This window comes from Falco rusticolus, chromosome 3 (assembly GCF_015220075.1).
Source record: "Falco rusticolus isolate bFalRus1 chromosome 3, bFalRus1.pri, whole genome shotgun sequence".
In the NCBI taxonomy this organism is placed as follows: Eukaryota; Metazoa; Chordata; class Aves; order Falconiformes; family Falconidae; genus Falco; species Falco rusticolus.
This window is the reverse complement of record NC_051189.1, coordinates 119,796,145-119,815,477: the sequence shown is the minus strand read 5'-3', so window position 1 is coordinate 119,815,477 and position 19,333 is coordinate 119,796,145. Positions and strand designations below refer to the sequence as shown.

At 48.9% G+C, this 19,333-nt stretch overlaps 1 protein-coding gene across 11 annotated transcripts in view; it reads left to right on the top strand.

Annotated features, from left to right (window-relative positions):
* Positions 1-19,333, top strand: part of SCMH1 (Scm polycomb group protein homolog 1) — a 71,572-nt gene that overhangs the window by 34,682 nt on the left and 17,557 nt on the right. For 9 of the 11 annotated variants that reach the window (XR_005103170.1, XM_037380102.1, XM_037380106.1 and 6 more), the window contains 3 exons: positions 16,738-16,970; positions 17,530-17,656; positions 18,711-18,911. The exons of 1 other annotated variant lie outside the window; for it this stretch is intronic. Coding sequence is in view for 9 of the 10 variants with exons in the window: in XM_037380102.1 (XP_037235999.1) it covers positions 16,738-16,970; positions 17,530-17,656; positions 18,711-18,911 (561 nt within the window). In the remaining variant the exon portion in view is untranslated. The remainder of the gene's footprint in view (positions 1-16,737; positions 16,971-17,529; positions 17,657-18,710; positions 18,912-19,333) is intronic. One more of the 11 variants, XM_037380104.1, reaches the window with a different exon arrangement.

Here is a 19,333-nt window from a genome sequence, read left to right as displayed (position 1 = left end):
TCTGTTATGATTGGGAACCAAAAGTCACTCTCACTGTTTATCTTGGATTTCTGCATTTTGCCTTGATGTTCCCAGCACCCTGCAGGCTCTGTAGAGCTGCTGGGGACCTCCCAGCCGGTGGGTGACCTCTTCAGCAGTGCCCTGGAGTCAGGGGCTCTTGCCCAGCATCGCCAAGGTGCTTCTCAGGTACTGCATGAGTGGCTAAAGACATGTTTGTCTTGGGTGGGAGCTTTTCTGGCCTTAAACTGGGGTTGGAAGGTTTCAGGAGCAAGGTGGAAGCTGCCTTTCCAGGAGGAGTGGCAACCTCCATCTGACCCACGGCACCCAATGCAGGCAGTTCTGTTCCTCTCCAGCCTCCCTGTGCCAGGGGCTGAAGTTGTGAGTGAGCAGAGCATACAGAAATAGCACTCCATCATGGGGCTGGAACTGTGGTAACTTGGAGCCATCATGAGAAGCATTTACTTCCCCCCTTGGCAGGCAGCAGCGACAGGCTCTCCCTCTCACATCGGCTCCATCGGCAGTGACTCTGCAGTTCCTGCTCATGTACAAAAACAGTGAACCCCAAAAGTCACATCTCCCCACTCCCCGGCAGGGGCAGCCCTTGCTCTCACGCAGATTTCTGCTCTCTTTGCTGTGTTTTTCAAGTACTGGGGCAAGAGGAGCCATGCAAAAATGCCGTGGAGTCAGGATCAGCCTTGTCTTTGTGGTATTTTACTTTCCTCTCTGTGGCTACCGCCTCCCTTTTCCTGACCCAGACTTTCCAAATTCCATTTTGTGGGATTAAACCAAAAGAAGGGAGCACTGGGAGCTCTCCTCTTCTGTAATTAAATTCTTCCTTTCTTTACTCCTCAGCCCTGCTTTGGAGGAGGGTTGATTTCAGTCCTCCCAGGTCCTGAGAATGCTGCTCTTGGCAGGGTTGGAGGATGCTTCTCGCAGAGGGATGCCCCTTTCCTGCAGCTCCCATAAAGCTTCCCTGTGTGCTAGCCTGGAGCCTGCAAGACCATGCAGTGTTGTTGGGCAGGTTCCCTTTCCTGGTGGGAATTCCCCTTAAATCAGGGAGACCCGGGGAGGGAGACAGGAGGTCGATGCTAACTGGTTATACCTGGCTCTGCTCACACACTGGACTGACCATCTTGCCCTGAGCTGATGGGTACCGGGAGGGTGAGGTGCTCGAGGGAGCGGTGAAGTCCTGTGAAGAGTTAATTCCATCGAAACTGATGAAAAGAGGCCTCATGAAATGAGCTCATGTTCAAGGGAAGCAGAACTTCAAAGAGGCTAGGCATGTTTATTTAATGCTGGTAACTTAATTCAGCTCTAATCTGTCCCTTCTGCTGGTTGCCAGCAGAGGTGGAGGAGTGTGGGGCTTCTCCTGGGCACATCCCCCCTCTGGCTCCGGGGCCTCTGCTCCCACCAGTGTTTGCTTAGCTGGGGCGACTGGGTAGGGTGCTGGTGGAGCTGGGGCCCAGCCAGCCACGCTGAGGGGAGCTTTCATCAGGGCATGTGTGTGCGAAGGGAGGAAAGGGAGGTCAAACGGTGAGGAGGAACAGCTCTCTGCGTGCCAGGCTGATAATTACATCACTGTCAGGACGAGCTGTCTGTGCGGTGGCCTGCTGGGAGAGCTCTGCCACGGCCGGCAGCCAGATGGCTGTGGGCTCCCAGGCATCTCCTGGAGCTCCTCTCTTGATGCAGTCTACCTTGGAGCTGGGAGGTTCAAATAAACACGCACTGCAGGGAAAAACTTAGCTCCAGGGGTACCTACACGTGCAGCCGGTCCTCATCCCCTTTCTGCTCTGTGTCTGTCTGTGGGCTGGGGTTGGAAGGTGGCTTTGCTGGGCTTACAAAGCAAAAAAACGTGGCAGAGCTCGTCCTGTGCATCCTCAGCTCCTCCACACCAGCGTGGCAGCAGTCAGGGAAGGCAGGTCCCTGTGACCATCCCAAAAGGGAGGGGGTTTTCTGTGGGTGTGCAGCAAGGTTCCTCTGGCTTCCCACCCGTGCCAGTGGGATGCTCCTAGAGTTGTCTCTTGCCCAGGAACCCCACTCCACGCCTCACATGTAGTGTACAGCATCTCATATGTCTTGTCATGCCTCTTACGCACATGGTCTTTTACCCTTAAACACATCTCCAGGGCTTTTAGGATATAAGGTGAGGTGGACTTTCCGTTAAACTAAGCGCTGTATGGCAGCTTTGGGCTCTGCTGGAAGGGCAGGCTGTGTTAATAGTAGTTTCTGCAGTTACTTTGTACAGAGGACCTCGTGATTGTGGGTTCACTTCAGAGTTTTAGAAATTAGCTTCTTTTTTTATTATTTCCAGAAGAGCTGTTTGCACATCCATTTTTACCAAGTCAAGCAGTCATCCTAGAGAAAAATGGTTTGAAAAATATTTATCTGTCACAGCACATACGCATAAACCAGCTGAGTTAAGGTTGCATGGGGCATCAAACCCAAACTTACTGCAAAAGTTTTGGACTTTCCTGTTGCATGGTGGAGTCAGAATTACGGCAAAACAGAGGAGAATGATGTTTCCCCATCTTTAGATACTGCAGCAGACAAAAGTGAGACCAAAATATCCTGCATGCGCATCACTAACGACATGGATTTTTTTCAGCAGTAGACCCTAAAGGTGTGTTGGGTAGGGGTTAGCCTCATCTGCCAGGTCTCTGTGCTTTTCCATGTGAGTTATGTAGTGGTGAGCCGATGCTGTAGTAGATACAGTGCACATCCTCCGCTCCCACCAGTGTTTGCTTAGCTGGGGCGACTGGGTAGGGTGCTGGTGGAGCTGGGGCCCAGCCAGCCACGCTGAGGGGAGCTTTCATCAGGGCATGTGTGTGCGAAGGGAGGAAAGGGAGGTCAAACGGTGAGGAGGAACAGCTCTCTGCGTGCCAGGCTGATAATTACATCACTGTCAGGACGAGCTAGCTTGTCAGGAGGAGGTAGCTGATACTTCTCAAGCAGAAAGCTTCAAGGTTTGTTCAGTATTAAGTTGTGATGCACATAAGGAGTGTACGAATCTGTGCACTGTAGCAATGTTAGGTAGAAATGTAAACTGGGAGGAAAGCGGAGATTGAAGGAGTAAAATATGTAGGTTAGCTGTTATAGGTTAAGCTTCTGTAGGTAGCTGAGCTCCCCACAGCTGCCCACTCACCCCAGCAGTGGGATGGGGGAGACAATCAGAAGGGTGAAGGTGCAAAAACTCATGGGTTTCGATGCAGACAGCTTAACAGGTAAAGCAAAAGCTGCACACGCAAGGCAAAGCCGGGCGTTCATTCACCGCTCCCCATCGGCAGGTAGGCGCTCAGTCACCCCCGGGAAAGCATGGCTCCATCATGTGTAACGGTGACTTGGGAAGACAAACACCATCACTCTGCTCGTTCCCCCTTCCTCCTTCTTCCCCCAGCTTTTCTTGCTGAGCACGGCATCATATGGTCTGGCATATCCCTTGGGGCACTCTGCTCCAGCTGTCCCAGCTGTGCCCCCTCCCAGCTCCTTGTGTCCCCCAGCCTACATGCTGGCAAGGTGGCATGAGAAACAGAGAAGACCTTGACACTGCAAGGCTAGCTCAGCAATAGCTAAAACATGGGTGTGTTACCAGTGCTGTTTTGTTCACAAATCCAAAACACAGCACCATGCAAGCTATTATTAAAGAAAGTAAACTCTAACCCAGCCAAAACCAGTACAGTACCTTTGAAAAACTTTTTGCATGCATTTTACTCCTTGGGGAGTGTGTAAGCAACTCAAGCTTTCATGGATCTTAAGCAGGGTAGTAACAATCCTGCTCTCAGGTTGCTGACTTAAGTGGAGCGTGGATTTGGAAAGCTGCTTTGGAGAGTCTCTCTCCATTATAAGAGTACAGAAAATCAATATTTAGGATCAACCTAAAAAATGAGGATTGTTGCTTAGTTACTTTAAATCATGTCTGGGGAGAGAGAGAGAGATACACACACAAATGGAGGTGCTGCTGCAAAGGTTCAGGGCAAAACAGATTGAAGAGGGAAATAAGAGACTGTGATAAAAATCACTGAGAAGAAAGAAGGAAGAGATAAGAGGCTGGTTAATGATTATCATTTCCGGGGCCACCTGCCCTCAGCAGGGAGGTGGGATGAGGGAAATCTCCCATCAGCCAGGAGATGGTTTTATAGCAACAGATGTGTCTGCTTCTGTTCTCCATGGGAAATTTGGGGTTTGCAACCAAGCAAAGACAAGAGGAAAGTTCAGTTCTTTGCAGTTAAGGAAACACACATTGGAAGAGGATCCATGAGAAGTTATTTTCCTTTCTGAAGTGGTCTGTGTGATGGAGAGCTGTGAGCCCCCAGAGAAAGAGAAACCAAACTGAGGTCTTCTCAGGTACCTCTGTGAAGTGGCTTCCAGCTCTGAGCTCTTCACCTGAGGAGGTGAGGCCATGAAGCATCTCCCTACACCAGGTAAAGGGACACAGGCTGGGACAAAGGGACTGAGCAGATGGAATCAGGGCCTTCTGCCTATACATGCTGATTGTGGGTGCAGGAATCTGAGATTTTCTGCAAGATCTGGGTCTTTGCACAAGAAAGCTTGTAGAACTCTTTGATTTAAACATGAACTTTAAATTTCAGAGAAATGCATGCATTTTTCTGGGGTTTATGCTACAGTGTCAGGAGCTTTAGCTGTGGTTTGCCTCAGGAAGTGTGTGACATTTACAGGACTTCCCAGGAGCCCTTAGAGCTGGGCGCCGTGGCTGTGTGCATGGTCCCAACTGTACTGCTGCTGGAAGGTGCTGTGGCAGGGACAGTCTTCCCTGGCCTCTTGAAAAGCAGCTCGTTCTCCAGGTCCGGAGAAATCCACTTTTAATCTGTACCTGCACAAGGACCTTCCCCACACATGCATGCATAAACACACCTTTTCCATTGTAACAGCGTCCCCGACATCTGCTCCACCATGTTTCATACATCACTGCTGGAGGGCAGGAAAACACTGTAACCTTAAAAACAAGGGTGCAGGAACGCATGCAGCCTGCAGCAGCCTGCCCACAGTCGCAAGTATAGCCGTCAAAGTCTGTAACTTGTAAGGTCCTTGCACCATGCCTCCATTTGGGCTATGCCTCCCGCTGCTGCCAAGTTCCTCTGGAGTTCCATGCTGGGTTCGTTACACCCTTTTCCACCTTTCTGGATGCTCTGTAACAGAGAGAGGAGTGATGCCATGCTGGGTGTGAGAGAGGGGCAGCAGTGAAAGCGTTAAGGCTGGGCGGGCAGAGCTGGAAGCAGCTCCAGCGCTGGAATTTGGAGGAGTGGAGTTGCCGCCTTGGCACCAGCCCAGCTGGCGGGAAGCTTGGCTGGGCAGGGAGAGCTAACACCAAGCACACATGTCCTCCCGGCCGCTGTGGCCACGCTGGTGGCAGCTGCAGTGAGGGCACTGGAGACCCTGGTGCTCGGCACGCTTTAACAGCAGGCACTTGCCTTGACTGCCTTCGCTGGGGTCTGCTGGGAGCTGTCAGCACACTGCTCCCTCTCCCTGGGCTTGGCTGCCTTGAGAGCATTTCCCTCTGCTTGCAAAGCAAGCCTAAGTTGATAGTTTTAGATAGTTACCATGGGGATACGTTGAAGTGGAGCTCACAGCCACTGCTGGACTCGCCATCTGTTGCATGTGTTACACAGCCCACCCATGTTGCCGAAGGGACCGGAGCGTGCCGGCAGGGCCTGGCCCACCTGCGTGGGTGCTGAGCCGGGAGGTAACACAGAGGCACAAAATGCCGACCCTGGATAGAAAGTTCGTGAAGTTCTTCATTCCTCACCACCATTGCTGCCATGTGATTTATTGGTTGACAGCTTGGTGTCTTCAAATTAAGATGATGATCGGATGCTAGATTTTCTGCCCATGGGCAAAGGTAATGTGTATTTTATGACTTTTCTTTATTTTTGATGTTGCTTGGTTTCTCTTCCTCCTTCGGGGTAAGAGCACAGCAGTGGGTGGAGGAGCCCCACCAGGAGTAGTTGGCAGGGTGCTGCTCAGGTGAGCTCCTCTGCTTTACTGCTTGGGGGAGATGGAAAAGTACTAATTACTGTCAGTTCAGGACTGAGCTGGTATCTGAAGCTCATACATCAAGCTGGGTGATGATCGTTTGTGTGTGGTGGCTGCATTTGGGACCACACAGGTAGAGCTTACGTACTGACAGCGGGAGAAGGTTATACAAAAAAGTTCCACATCTTTCTTATGCACGAGTCTAAGGCACGTGCAGCCGCGGTGCCTGGGTGCCACTGCCTTTGAGACCGCTGTCAGAAGATACAAAAAAATGTCTTGAGCCAGTGGAGCACAGCACCAAGGCACTTAGCAGTAATTCTGGCTCAGCTTGGATGTGTGTCCTGGAATATGCATTGGCTTTGGAGGTCTGGAGGCTTGGAGAAACGCAGCCCAGCACTGCAGGAGGGTGAGGGTGGGCTGTTGTTCCCCCCCCCACACACACACACATGGCTTTGGGTGCTGGCAGTGCCTGCAGCTCAGCAAACGGCAAATCTGTGGCTCAGCGGGAATGGTGAATCTGGCGCGCCAGAGACCCGATGTCACTGTGTGATGTTGTGGGGCTGGCAAGAGCCTCTGAGGAGAGGAGCTGGCCTGGGAAAGGCAGTTTCCACTGTCCCCGTGTCTGTCCTTATTATCAGTGTCTAGGCCTTCCTCCCAGTTTGACTCTTCCTCATGTGTTTTATTCTGAAATATTTCATAACTCAGAGAGGCTGGGTTGTATTCAGGATGTTTCCTTCCCTTTTCCATGCTACTCCCTGGCGCAAAACAAGGTTTCAGAATCTGAGGATGTTAACGGAGTCTTGGCAGGACGTTCCTACAGGAGCCTCGCTGTTGAAGCCTTCCTCTCTTTGGGTCAGTAGCACTGGGGTTGCTGTGTCGTCTCTGCAAGATCTCTCATCAGTAACAACACTTCTGCTGATGGGACGTGGAGCAGGGCTCTGCTTGTGTAGGCTGAAGGTCTGAGCGCTTTTTTTGGAGAGGGGAGGTGAATGCTCTTGAGCCCAACTCTCACAGTGGCTTTGGCAAACAGGTATAGGTTGCCATGATATTCATTTTTATTGAGTCTAGGAACTTTGTACTGAACATACAGCCCTACTTATTACAAAGGTCAGACCTTTTGCGGCTTGTCACAATTCTCCTCTTCATCTTCAGTATTTTTATAAATTCTGAACAGCTTTAAAAAAGAAAAGGTGGAATAAACCGCCTAGAAGTCTCCTTGTTCTTTGTGCACTAATATGTTGAAGGTGTTCTGCTGATATTTAACCAGGAAGCCAAAGCTAAAAAAAGAGCTTCAGAGAAGATCAGAACAAGCAGAAACCCCAGGAACAGTCCTGAATAGCCTGAGTTACAGCAGGAGTACAGAACCATTCTCGACATGGGGTTTTGGAAACCCACTGGTACATGATCAGTCAGTAGATGGACCGTGGTGGTCTCCCATGCCACATATTTTCGCTGAATGTATGTCCCCTGAACACACTGGATATAAACAGCAGTACGGCCATGCCATTGCAAGCTTCTCACAGGCTGTAAATCTTTGAAGAAACTAGTGACCTCTGTCGTGCTGCAGGTGGAGTTCAGGTTGGCTTGGGCACGCTTGCACAAGTTGAAGTCTTACCCCATCTGCAAGTTGATTGCTTCCTAAGCCCTGGCTCTGGGATTTGCCTGAGGGCTGCTATGCGGACCAGATGTGTTGGTCATCCCTGGTGTTTTGGTAGCCCCCTGTGGGTATGTGCTCTGCTGGTGGCCTCTCTTGAAGCAGTAAGCCTGGAAGAGCTGCAATACAATGGTTTTCCTAAGGTGTGGAAATGAATTTGTTTTTTATTATGTTATTGTAAGTTGTCTAAGCACTGGAGAAATAAAAAACGATGCTGGTGCAAAGAGTGCAGCCAAGGCTGCCAGCTTTGTAAAAACAGCTACAAAGATTGCTGGACACTGGCTTATACAGGTGAGAATTTCTTTAAGGGTGATGAGGATACTCTGCATAGAATGAGTAACAGCGCTGTGGCAGTATGGGCTGTAGTTCTGTTGAGGGCTTCCTGTGCAATCCAGATCTGCACGCTAAACCCTTCAAACCAGCCCCACTGCCCAAAGCTGCCATTTTTCTCGATGGTGTAAATGCCGATGCCAAGTCCATTCCCTGGTCTTTCTGCCCCCTTGCTTTGCCTTCTGGGAGCTGGAGTAGGGGACGGCAGGGGAAAGAGGGGCTGAAGAAGCAGGAATGTGCTGCGTCTCCAAGCTCCAGACGTAAAGTTGGCAGCGTGAGCCGTTTATGGCTAGTTGTGCAGATGTTCCACAGCAAACGTGCTGAGAGATGAGGGGCTTATGAGCTGTTATCTGGGGAGAAGCTTGCTTGGCTGCTCCAGTGGTGGCAGGCATGATGGCATTTTCCCTTATCCAAACACTAGCCTTTGTAGTATTTTATAAAAAAGATGCAAAACTCAGTTTACACATTCATTTTATAATGCTACCCAGAGGTTACAAAGCAGTTGATTTCTTTCCTGTATGGGGGAGAAATTAAGACCAGGGTTTTGGGACTAAGTAAATCTGTGTGCTCAGCACTAATCTGAGAATGACTTTTGCTGAGGACAACAATTTGGGCATCTTTGCTCTTCACAGTGCTGTCGCTGTCTTTGTCTCTGATCATGAGCCAGTCACTTATCTCTTGTTTATTTTGCCATCAGCAAAACGGGGACTGTGCTGACCCCCAGGGCACTTTGATGAATAAGTCTATTGTGTTATACATCCTTAACACTTGTTGTGCTGGGTCTCAAAACACCTTCCTCCTGCATTGAGGAATGTCTGTGCAAGTATGTTTACACTCTAAAAGGCGTCAATAACTGCTAAGTAATAATAACAGGTACTGTCTCTGAAATGATGCTGCAAACCGGGTAAAAACATTGAAGGGTATTTTACATTGTATGCTAAGCAGAAGAGCCAAAGCAGTGGGAAGGAACTCTTAAAAATGCTCTATCTGGTCAAAGAGTTTCCTTAATAGGATCAGTGAAGGGCAGACTCGGGGTGGCTCAGCATGCAGGAGGCTGGCTGAAGATCTCCCTGGAAAGGCTGGAACTCTAGAAATGAGAATCCATGGATCAACTGCAAGTTTTGGGGCTCTGTGCTTGATTTTTAGCCAGTGTAAATGAGGATTTCTCTTCAGCTGGTTTCTACCATGATGTCCAGTGTCCTGATTTCTCATTTTTCCAAAGTGGAATCTTTTTCCCTGGCTTTTTCTGGCCACTGCTGCACTTTGAGCTGTTGTTCTTGTGCAGTGAATGTTACAGCTCAAGTTCTCCCTCCTGGAGGAGCACCTGGCAGCTCAGAGCCCATCATTTTACATCTGAAGGTAGGACTGGTTTTTCTCCACACTTACTGCTTTGTATTGATCAACATGGTGGTCACCTGCTGTTTTCTGGTCCAGAAACTGAGTCTCCTAGCTTCTCTCTGGAGCTGCTCACAGGCTACGACTGTCCTGTGTGCTCTGGGAAGTGTGAATGAATCCGAAAAAATTTTTACCACGCTTACCCCCTCACCAGGTAACTCATGAGTATGTTGAGCAGTGCAGATGCCTGTGCAGATCCCAGTGTCCTCCACATAGGTCTCTCTCTTCTGTGAGAATGACTGTTTGCCCCTACCTCTTCTAACCCTTGATTTATCCATATAGAAACCTTTCCTCTTATCCAGTGGCCGTTTAGGTTTTATAAAAGCCTTTGGTGAGGATCTCAGAGACTCTGTGGAAAGGCAGGCAGGCTTTGTTGCATCTGTCCACGTGGTTGCTAACCAGTGCAGACCCTTCCAGGTTCACAAGGCCACATTTCTGTTACAGAAGCTGTATTGACACTGCCCAAGTAGGAAAGGTTCCTCTTGGGAGCCGTGTTTTGTTTCAGAAAATATTTCAGCCAGAGGCAGTTTGTGCTTGGGTAAAATTAACTGCTTGTGTTTAGCAAATGACTGGGTGAATGGGACGGATGGTGATGCACAGAAGGGCAACCTTGGTCTCTTCAGGTTGTGCGTTCTGTTGTTTGATTCATGTAAGCAGATCCTGCATGTCCAGAATAGGGTTTTTCTGGTCTTCAGCTCCATCAGCACCGACTGCAGTCTTCACTTGTTCTTTTTCATGTATCCGTATGTGGTTATAAGTAGAGGCAGGACACTTGGGATGTTTTGCAATACTGTTACTGGTCTGACACTTCAGGCAAGTTACTAAACCTCTGGCTGTCAGCCTGCTGCCCAGCATCTCCGAGGTGTGACACAAGGTGCAGTGAACGCCTGGGGAGGTTTTTAAGATCCCTGGCTGCACTGTCTTTGGAAAATGCTGAGTGTAATTACCAGTGTGGTTTAGGGCACACAGGAGTGCTGCCTTGAGAGCTGTAAATGTAAGACTTGTGCATAAAGCAAGTAACAGTTGCTGCTATCACTGTGACTCCTGAGACTTTTTTTTTCAGTTGTTTTATTTACAAAAAACAAAACAACCATAAAAATGCCACAGCTTATGCCAGTGGGATATACAGTGGCATCTGCAGCGCGCAGAGCTCATCCAGGCGCATGCAAACAATTAAAGTAAGAAAATTGCTGCTCCAGACTGTGCAGATTTTGAAGCATTTAAGAAATGGAACACTCATGATGAATGTTCACAGCCTCCTCAGGTTCAACAGATGTGTAAGGCATTGCTTTAGTTTTAAGTAACCACTTTTCTTCATGTGCTTATCGATGTCCTGCTCAAAAATGGACATTAAAATGCAACCCAATCATCAGGATAAGCAAGATGGAGACAGTTTTAGGGACCGTGGTTTTGCATTTTTCTGTGTGCTGCCGTGTAACCACTGGCCAGTGAGGTCTGGGAAGGGATCAGTGAATAAAGCACCTCATGGCTTTCAGCAAAGGCAGCAGTGAGTTTCAGTAGTTGAAAGCTGAAACTAGACAAATCTTGTGTAAAAAGAAACTGCATCTTTGGGAGTTAACGTAACTAATCATGAAGACATCTGGAACATGCCGAATCATGCAGAGTTTGGATCCTCTTGCTGTATTATTGCATTAGATATATCCACTGATCTCTCAGCCTTAGCTCAAGCAGACATTTTAGGCTGGAGAGCAAGAATTCCTGCAGGAAAAAATTATCAGAATAATTACATTCTGTCTTTTAAATTCCAGGGTTTGGAGGGTTGTTCTTAATTCCTGTCCTTGCAAGGAGCTTGTGTCTCCCGCCCACTGAACTTTTCTGAACTTTACTCCTGTGTTACGATTGTATAGCCTGCTGGGAGCTCAGCACATACGAAGTCTTGAGCCTTCCCAGTGCCTGTATTTATGTCCCAGTTGTGCTCGTGGTGGCCAGTGGTGTCTGCTTTGGGGAGAAGCACAGAGGTTTGAAGCTTTCACATCTTATTCTTGGACAGGCACTGAGCTCTGGCTCCTGTCCAGCTCCAGCCTTCAGGATGTCTAGGTTTGAACTGCTGCATCCAGGGAAGGATGCAGCCAGATTCCAACAAGATTTCTGTTCTCTGGTAAATTTGCTTATCTTAAATGTGTGTCTCTAACTCATTTGAGTCCTGCTTCTGACTGTGCAGTGCTGAAGGTGGGACAGGGGACAGCTGGAGCACCAAAGAACTGCTGGACGGGTGGCCTGCAGGGCATTCCTCATAGGTGCTCGGAAATGGATGTGAATGGCATGTTCAGTCTTCTCAGAAACCACCTCCTGTGTTCTGGGACACTGTAGTGGTCATTACTGATACCTCTAGAGAAAATGGTTGTGAACTGTGGCTACATCTGGGAGTTTGGTAGCCCTTAGCACATGAAATGGAGATTTTGGGTTTTGTGATCCAGCAGCTGTTAGTAAATGCAGAGTGTTAAATAACTGGTGTATCGGAGAGAAAGGTAGGAAACTGTTCTCCATCTTCAACTCTTCTGCTCCATGTTTTCATACATGTTTTGGCTTTGTTATTCTTATCCCAAGACCATAATTTTGTCGTCTTCAAGCTGTGACATGTCCTGAGATAAGCTGATGAGTGACAAACGCTGCTTTCTAGTGTTGGCTAACACTCAAAAGTGTGGACAGTAACTCTACAGTCTTCTGTAAATAATAGTTGGAGTCACTGTGCGGTGGGCAGCTGCAGGTGCTGCCGTGCTGTGTGTCAATTGGCAAGGGATATTTCGGCATTAGGATATAGGGCCTGAAAGTCTTCAGTTCTTGTCAAGTCTCTGTGTTTCTGCAGGAAGCTTGGAACTCTTGTTTGAACTAATCCTTCAGTGATTAATGGCCCAGTCAGTGGTGCCTGTCTTTTCTTTGGCTCTAAGCTCAGCAGTGTTTGATTCTGCATCTTTAGGGTGATGTTTCTCATTGCAGCCAAACCGACCTGGTGCCAGCCAGCCCAGCAAGGAGCCACCCCATTCTTCCATGTCCACCCTTGTGCCAGATGCCTGTATGACCCAAAACAAGACAGTTCAGCCAGCAGAAACCTTGTTGATTAGTTTCCTGTTCCATTAATGAGCTGAAATGATTAACCATGAGTTCAGATCACAGAATAATTCAGGTCAGACGGGATCTCTGGAGGCTGCATGGCCCAGCACCTTGCCTAAAGCAAGGCCAGCTTTGGGGTCACATCAGATTGCTCAGAGCTCATGTGAGCACCAAAGCTGTGGGGCAGAGGGACGCTCCTTTTCTCAGCAACAGCAAACTGTTGATTTTTTAAGAGGGCCCCTCTTGATTTTCTGAAAATTTGGCTCCTCTCAGTGGCTCACCATGAGGTGAAGACAGTGGTACAAGGAAGAAGAAGGTAGGGATGTCTCTGGCAGATGCTCACTGTTGGGCTGGCACCATCACCAGCGGAATGAAATGCTGTTAATTGTAACTTCTGGCAGTTAAAGGATATGTGGGCGATGGTTTGCAGCTGTGAGGTGAGCCTGCTTGCTGCCACAGCTGTTACCACTGCTGGGGCTCATCGGATGTCAGGCTGGGCACGAGCAGGGCTGAGCAGTCTGCACGGCTGCTTGCTGCAGCAATCCTGTGCATCTTGACCATGTCCTTGTAATGTCAGGGGCTGAAATCCTGAAGGAAAATTAACAGGCACCTGGCAAAAACTTTAGGCTTCTGTAGGAAGCATCGAGTCACTGGAAGTGGTTGTAAATGCCTCAGTGATGAGACAGCAGTGTGGCCAACAGTAACTGTGTTTTTGGGGCCGTGCCATTGCTGCATGGATGCAGCTGGTGGGACAACTCTGCTCTGAAGTGGCTGGTGTCTCCTCATTATGCTGATGGTGTGCAGCTCAGTACATCTGGTCGGGGCAAGAGACATGAATTAACACAGGCTGGTGTTTTCTCAGGTTCTGGTTAAAATCAAACAACAAGCCAGACAAGCCTGCAGGATGGTGTTGGATCGTGGGATTATAAGACCTTGTTTCATTAAATTGCTCCAGGTCAGAAAAATGTCTGTGCGTTGTATTAGTCTCATGGAAGCAGCCACAGGAAAAAATATTAGTGCATATTCAGCAACGTATTCAGCAATACTGTTAGGCACAAAGCAACAATCTAGGTAATTTTCTGTGTATTTATGCCTTGAGCCGGCTGCACTTGTAACTTACCCTGTTTCGTTGAACAGTCTTCTGAGCTGTAGCGGCTCCTCCATCCCTGCAGGAGCCACGGCTGTGGCAGGGACGTGCTGCCTGGGGTGGCAGGCACCGTGGAAACCCCTCTGGCTGGGTGAATGAAGTGAGGTTTCCTATCATGTGGTCTGTTCACACCGAGTTATGGGCTTTTATTGCCCTAAAACCAAAACTGATTCCTTAAGCCTGGTAAACTAACATTACCCATAATATCTTCAGGGCTGAGATGGACAACAGATCTTTCTAGCATTTATTGCACCAAAAGATGAAATAATTTGTTATTATAAAATTATACAGTGAAAGCTTGCACAGCAGGAGTTCACCTGACATCAGTCTCCTTTTCCCTGCCACTGGATTTTCTCTGAGACGTCATTCCAGCCTGGGAGCCAAGGGTGCAGTTCAGCTGCCCACTGCATCCCAGCTTCCCAAATGCACCATTTCTGTGGGTTTTCAACTAGTAAAACTGAGATCTTGCGTTTGCTTCACAGCATGTCTGTAGAACCCTCAGTTTCTCTTCCAGGTTCAAGAAACCTCGTTGCGGCACAGCTTTGTTTAGGCACTTAGCATTGGTGCAGATTGCGAATGAAATGCCCCCTCACTGGTTTACACATCTCTCTGATGTTTAAGAGTTTCTTTGAAGAAGTACAGAGCATTTTACCTCTGTTTATCCTTGTTCTATCAACTTGCAGGATGCTAGTAAATCCTTTAATACAAATATTTCTCCGCTGAGATGAGCCATGCACACGAAAAGCTGGAGGCACAGTGATTCAGCGATCAGTGCCTGTCCTGTCTGTGCCATTCCTCTCTGCTAGTGCAGCTTGGTGCCAGATGTCACCTGTAGCAGGTGATACTGTCCTGGAAAACCATCAACTGTAAGAAGCACATGAGCTACTTTATTCCTTTTCTTGCCAGCAAAGTAGTCTTGCTGCTAATATATTAATATCTGAAGGAATAGTAAAACATTGTTTCTACCACAATTCTCTGTATCTGCTTGACACAAAAAAAGACATTACTTGGAAAGTTAGGTGAATGACTGTGTACTTCTCCCCAGTATCCAATAAGAACACTGATGCACAAAAGCAAGGAAATAACGTTAAAACTAAACAAAAAAATTGAGGGCACCAGAAATCTTACCCTGCCCACGTGACAGGCAGAATGGGGCTGGTTCCTTGATGCACCATGCACCATTGTTTGCGTCTGTGCAAAATGAGGTTAGGGTGGGTGTAAACTGCTTGAAGATGACTGTGGGACATTCCGCACCTCACTTTTTGTGCAGGCTGCTTGTAGCAACACCCAGGAGCTCAGTGCAATAGGGCAGGGACAGCAGAGTTCATCATCTCACAGCAGCCAGGGGAAGCAAAGTGTATGCAAGGTTTACTTTGCCTGTGGCAGCAGTCATCACTGGCAGCAGCAGGAGTGCTGCCCGGTGTTCCTGGCCTTCCTCTGCAGTTCCTGCTGACCTCTGTGTCCTAAAGGAGCCCCAGGCAAGCGGCCTCCACTGCAACACTGAGCTGGCAGCTGGGGGTCAGCTCTGTCTGCCCTCCTGCCCCTGCATGGCTGGCTGTGGTGTGCCAACGAGACAGAAATACCCGTGTGGCTGGAGGTTGGGTGTCCCAACAGCTGCTTGGACCTGGAGGAGTGCCTGGCTGCTGTGTCCGCCTGTGTGAAGCCATCTGGTCCTGCTGTGAGATAACGCCAGCCCTGGTTCTGAACTGCCTGAATGAACCATTTGCTCAGGTTTTCTGGGGCCTGGCAGCCAGGTTCATGCCCAGTCTCCCCATGAAGAGCACAGGGTATCCCAGAGTCAAAGCTGGTGAGTGGAGTCAGACCAAAAGAGCAGAGCAGGATCCTCCACCTTCAGTGGCTCATTCACGTAAGGCCAAAATAAGCTGCCACTGATCCCCGTACCAGCCAGTATGCAGTAGCAGTGAAGAAGTGAGCAGAGCCGTCAGCTCGCTGCCCCATCCCTGGAGTATCTGCTGTCTCAGGGCTTGCTGCTGTCACCTCGCAGTCCACTGAACTTCTCCACACCGCTGGGAAGTTTGACCCAGCTCAGCTGCTATTTCTGAGCTGTTGGTAGGAAATGGTGTCTTTGTGCCAAGAGAATGAGTCCTTCCTCACAGTAACTGCTCATAAAACCCTCGTTAGAAAAAACTTAAGAATCTCTTCATATACCCACAGTTGTGCCACTGTTAGGGCTGCATGCCCTCTCTTTCCTTGGCCAAGATTCTCTCCTTAACTATAAAGTCTCTCACTTTAAAAGTGAGAGGGGTTTCAAATTCAGAGTCCCCATGTTGAATACACTGTGAGGTTTCCAGGTCTGAGAAACAAGACATCCTAAAGGTCACTGTGCATTTTTAAAAATCTGGGAGGGTTTTGTTTTGTTTCTTTTCAGCAGAAGTTTAAATCTAAAGGAAAGATTGGTCTGCTGAACTGGGCCAGCTTATCTCTAGCCTTTAGCAGGACTTAGGAACGATCAATGGCCAAATTCAGGGTATTTGTGGGCAAATACACCAGAAACCTGGTTTTGTCATAGAAAGTGTGAGAAGATAAGAAGGAACAGATTATGTGCTGGCATTTCATGTACATCTGGCATTGTGTGTGAGGAGCAGGTCAGCTGATCCAACTAAGATAAGCTATTACTCATGGCCAGGAGCAATGGTCTTTGCAGGCATCCAGGATGGAGCTGGTACCTTCCCCTGCAGTTCACTGGTAATTCAGGGACAGGGCAAATCTGACTTCTGCCTTGAGAGAGGGGATTTCCAGCACAGCACTGGCTCTGTGACTGTCAGGCAGGTCTTGACTGATCCTTCTGTAGGAATGCTTTCAGTGAATTTTACGTGATCACTGGCAGGTCACCACTCGCAGAAGAAAGAAGTGTAGGTGCCATTTATTTTCAGGAAGGAAGGTATGGCTGAAAGCGTGATCCTTCTGGAGTTCAGCCCATCCAGGCTAAGCCACAGTGTCCCACAGCTCGAGTGCTGAAGCAAGGATCAGTGCATTTGGTTTTTATTCTGGCCTGGAGAGCAGTAGCCTCCATTCAGGGGGCTGTGAATACTCCAGGTTTTTCCATGTGACACTGTATAAAGATGGAGGCTGCTCTTGTTTTGATTCTCGCCTGATTTAATTATATTTGCTTTTTCTCTTTTTATTTCAGTTGTGATTCCAAAGAGCCCTTTACCTGCCTCCGAAGTAAACTCGGAGAAACCTAGCATGCACAGTAGCACAAAGACTGTTTTGGGGCATCAACAAGGGCAAAGGCGTCGCAAAACAGGGAAGAAGCGTGGTCGAACGACCAAAGCGCTAATCCATCACCCCATGCCTACACCCTCCAAGTCAGTGGAGCCTTTGAAATTCCCCAGAAAGAGAGGCCCCAAGCCTGGCAGTAAGGTAAAAGCTGATGCTGATGCAGGCGGGTGAAAAGCAGGTGCTGCAAGGTCTGCCATGGGATGGTGCATGCGTGTGTTTGTGCACGTTTGTCTCAGCCTCTGGCTGTATGACTGCAGCAAGTAGGAGACCAAAGGGGTTTGTGGGCTGGGAATGTCCCTCAGAGTCCAGCCCCAGAGCTGTAGAGAATGTTTGTGTCCTAAAGATCATTTCCATCAAGAAACTGTGTCTTTGGAGCTGCATTAGCTGTGAAGTAGCATGGCAGATGCTGTGATTATGACAGGGTGGCCAAATGGTGGAATAAGCTCTTCCATCCATCGTGTGTAGCTAGTCTAAGTCAAGCAGAGGTGGCAGATCTCAGGCTTGTTATTTTTTCAGGATTGTGGTTTATAAAATACACACTTATCGATTACTAGGTTCTTGAGACTCCCCATCATCACCATCAGAAGTGTGTCATGTTCCACAGTGCCTTGTCTGTTGGATGCAGAGGAGAGAGTGTAGTGATCGTGGGTGGTAAAGGAGAGCAGGGGTAAAAGGAGAAATATCTCCTCTTTTTCTGCAGAGGAAACCTAGGACATTGCTGAACCCAGCACCCACCTCTCCAACAACCAGTACCCCAGAACCAGACACAAGCACTGTGCCCCAGGACGCTGCTACAATCCCCAGCTCTGCCATGCAGGCTCCCACAGGTAAGGGTCTCGAACCGCATTCTTGACAAGATTGCACAGTTAGGAGCAGCATCAGTCAGAAAACGGCATGCTGAGATACTTCCATTTCTTCCTAAAACTGTAAACCAGCAAATGTTACAATTCCAGAAAGGCTGGCCTAAGAGAGAGTGTGTCAGGAGGAAAAGAGAGGCACATGAGTTCAGATCAGCTGTTTGTTTATCTCTCTCTGTTTCGGAAATAATGAAGTCATAGGAAGATTGCAGGTCCATCTGTTCAGTGCAAGGACCCCTTTCCCTGAGTTACCACATGCATGCTAGTGACTCCACAGCTCTCAAAAGGCACTTCTCGTGGCCCATTGTGCCCAGGCAGTACAGTGTGCAGCACTGTTCGTGAGTCCAGAGCATGAGCTCTCCCAGACCGTGCCCAGCACAGCTGCTGAAGCTACAGCGAGATGCAGAACAATTGCTGAATGACAGTGACAGGGATCTGTTCAGCTTCAGCCAGGATATTGAGGCAAACAGGGACAAAAGGGAGCACAGGAGGGGTGGCAGTGCGGAGTGTATGCTCTGCTACAGCTGTAAGATGTAGCTGAAGATGATTCTGGACAGGAAAGTCTAATGTAAAGCTGCTTTTTATATGTTCAGTCAAACGCTGCATAAGGGCTGAGCCCTGTTTCCCCAGAACATAGCTGGCCAGTTTTCAGAGGAACCTAAAGAACCAAGTTTCCCTAAAAAGTGGGGGCTGCATTCCTTCATCTCCTTTGACCATGGCAGCCACCTTACCTGGCTGGCATGGGGAGCCACTTTGCAGCCTGCCTTTGGGAGCCCGACTACAGGGGAAAGTGTAGGAGAAACAGCGGCATCTTGGAAGGTGGATGTGAGGCAGGAAGATTCAGAGGTGATTCCCCTTTATAAGCGGCTTTGCTGTTAGGGTACAGACAGGCAGTTGTGGTGGATTCCCCTTTGTGAGTGATTTGAGAGTCTTAAAATCTCAGCATCTCTCAAATTGGTTTTTTGGCATCTGTTTCTTGCTTTCTTGAGTGGGTTAATGGCAAACACATTTCTCATCTTGGCAGTTTGCATTTACTTGAACAAGAATGGCAGCACTGGGCCCCACCTAGACAAGAAGAAAGTTCAGCAGCTGCCGGACCATTTTGGACCAGCTCGAGCTTCTGTTGTCCTGCAGCAAGCAGTACAGGCCTGCATTGATTGCGCTTATCATCAGAAAACAGTCTTCTCCTTCTTAAAACAAGGCCACGGGGGAGAGGTCATCTCAGGTGAGAACTGGCCCACAGCACTTAGCCTCCAGAGATGCCATTGCAAGAACTCGCTCATTGGAAGATGTCTCTCCTGAAGCTTGGTGCAGTCATGGGCTAGGGACAGACAGATTTCTGTCTTCTCTTTCTCACCAAACATCTGTGTCAGTGAAGCAGTAGCTAGTGGCTGACTGGGAGCAGAGCAGTTAGCGTGGCCGCCAGGCACAGCTGCTGGAGAAGGCAGTCCATGGCCCTGCTGCCGGCCTGGGCAGCGCTGTGCTTCGCCCATCACCCCGCAGCACTGCCCGAGCCCCCAGAAGGAGGCGGAACGGGTGGGATTTTCAGAACTCCTGACGGAAATACAAGAAATACCCTGGCTTTTAATTTTGCTTTTAAGCCCGTGTTTACCTGGCCGCTGAGAGTGCAGGCCCCTCCTCAACTGC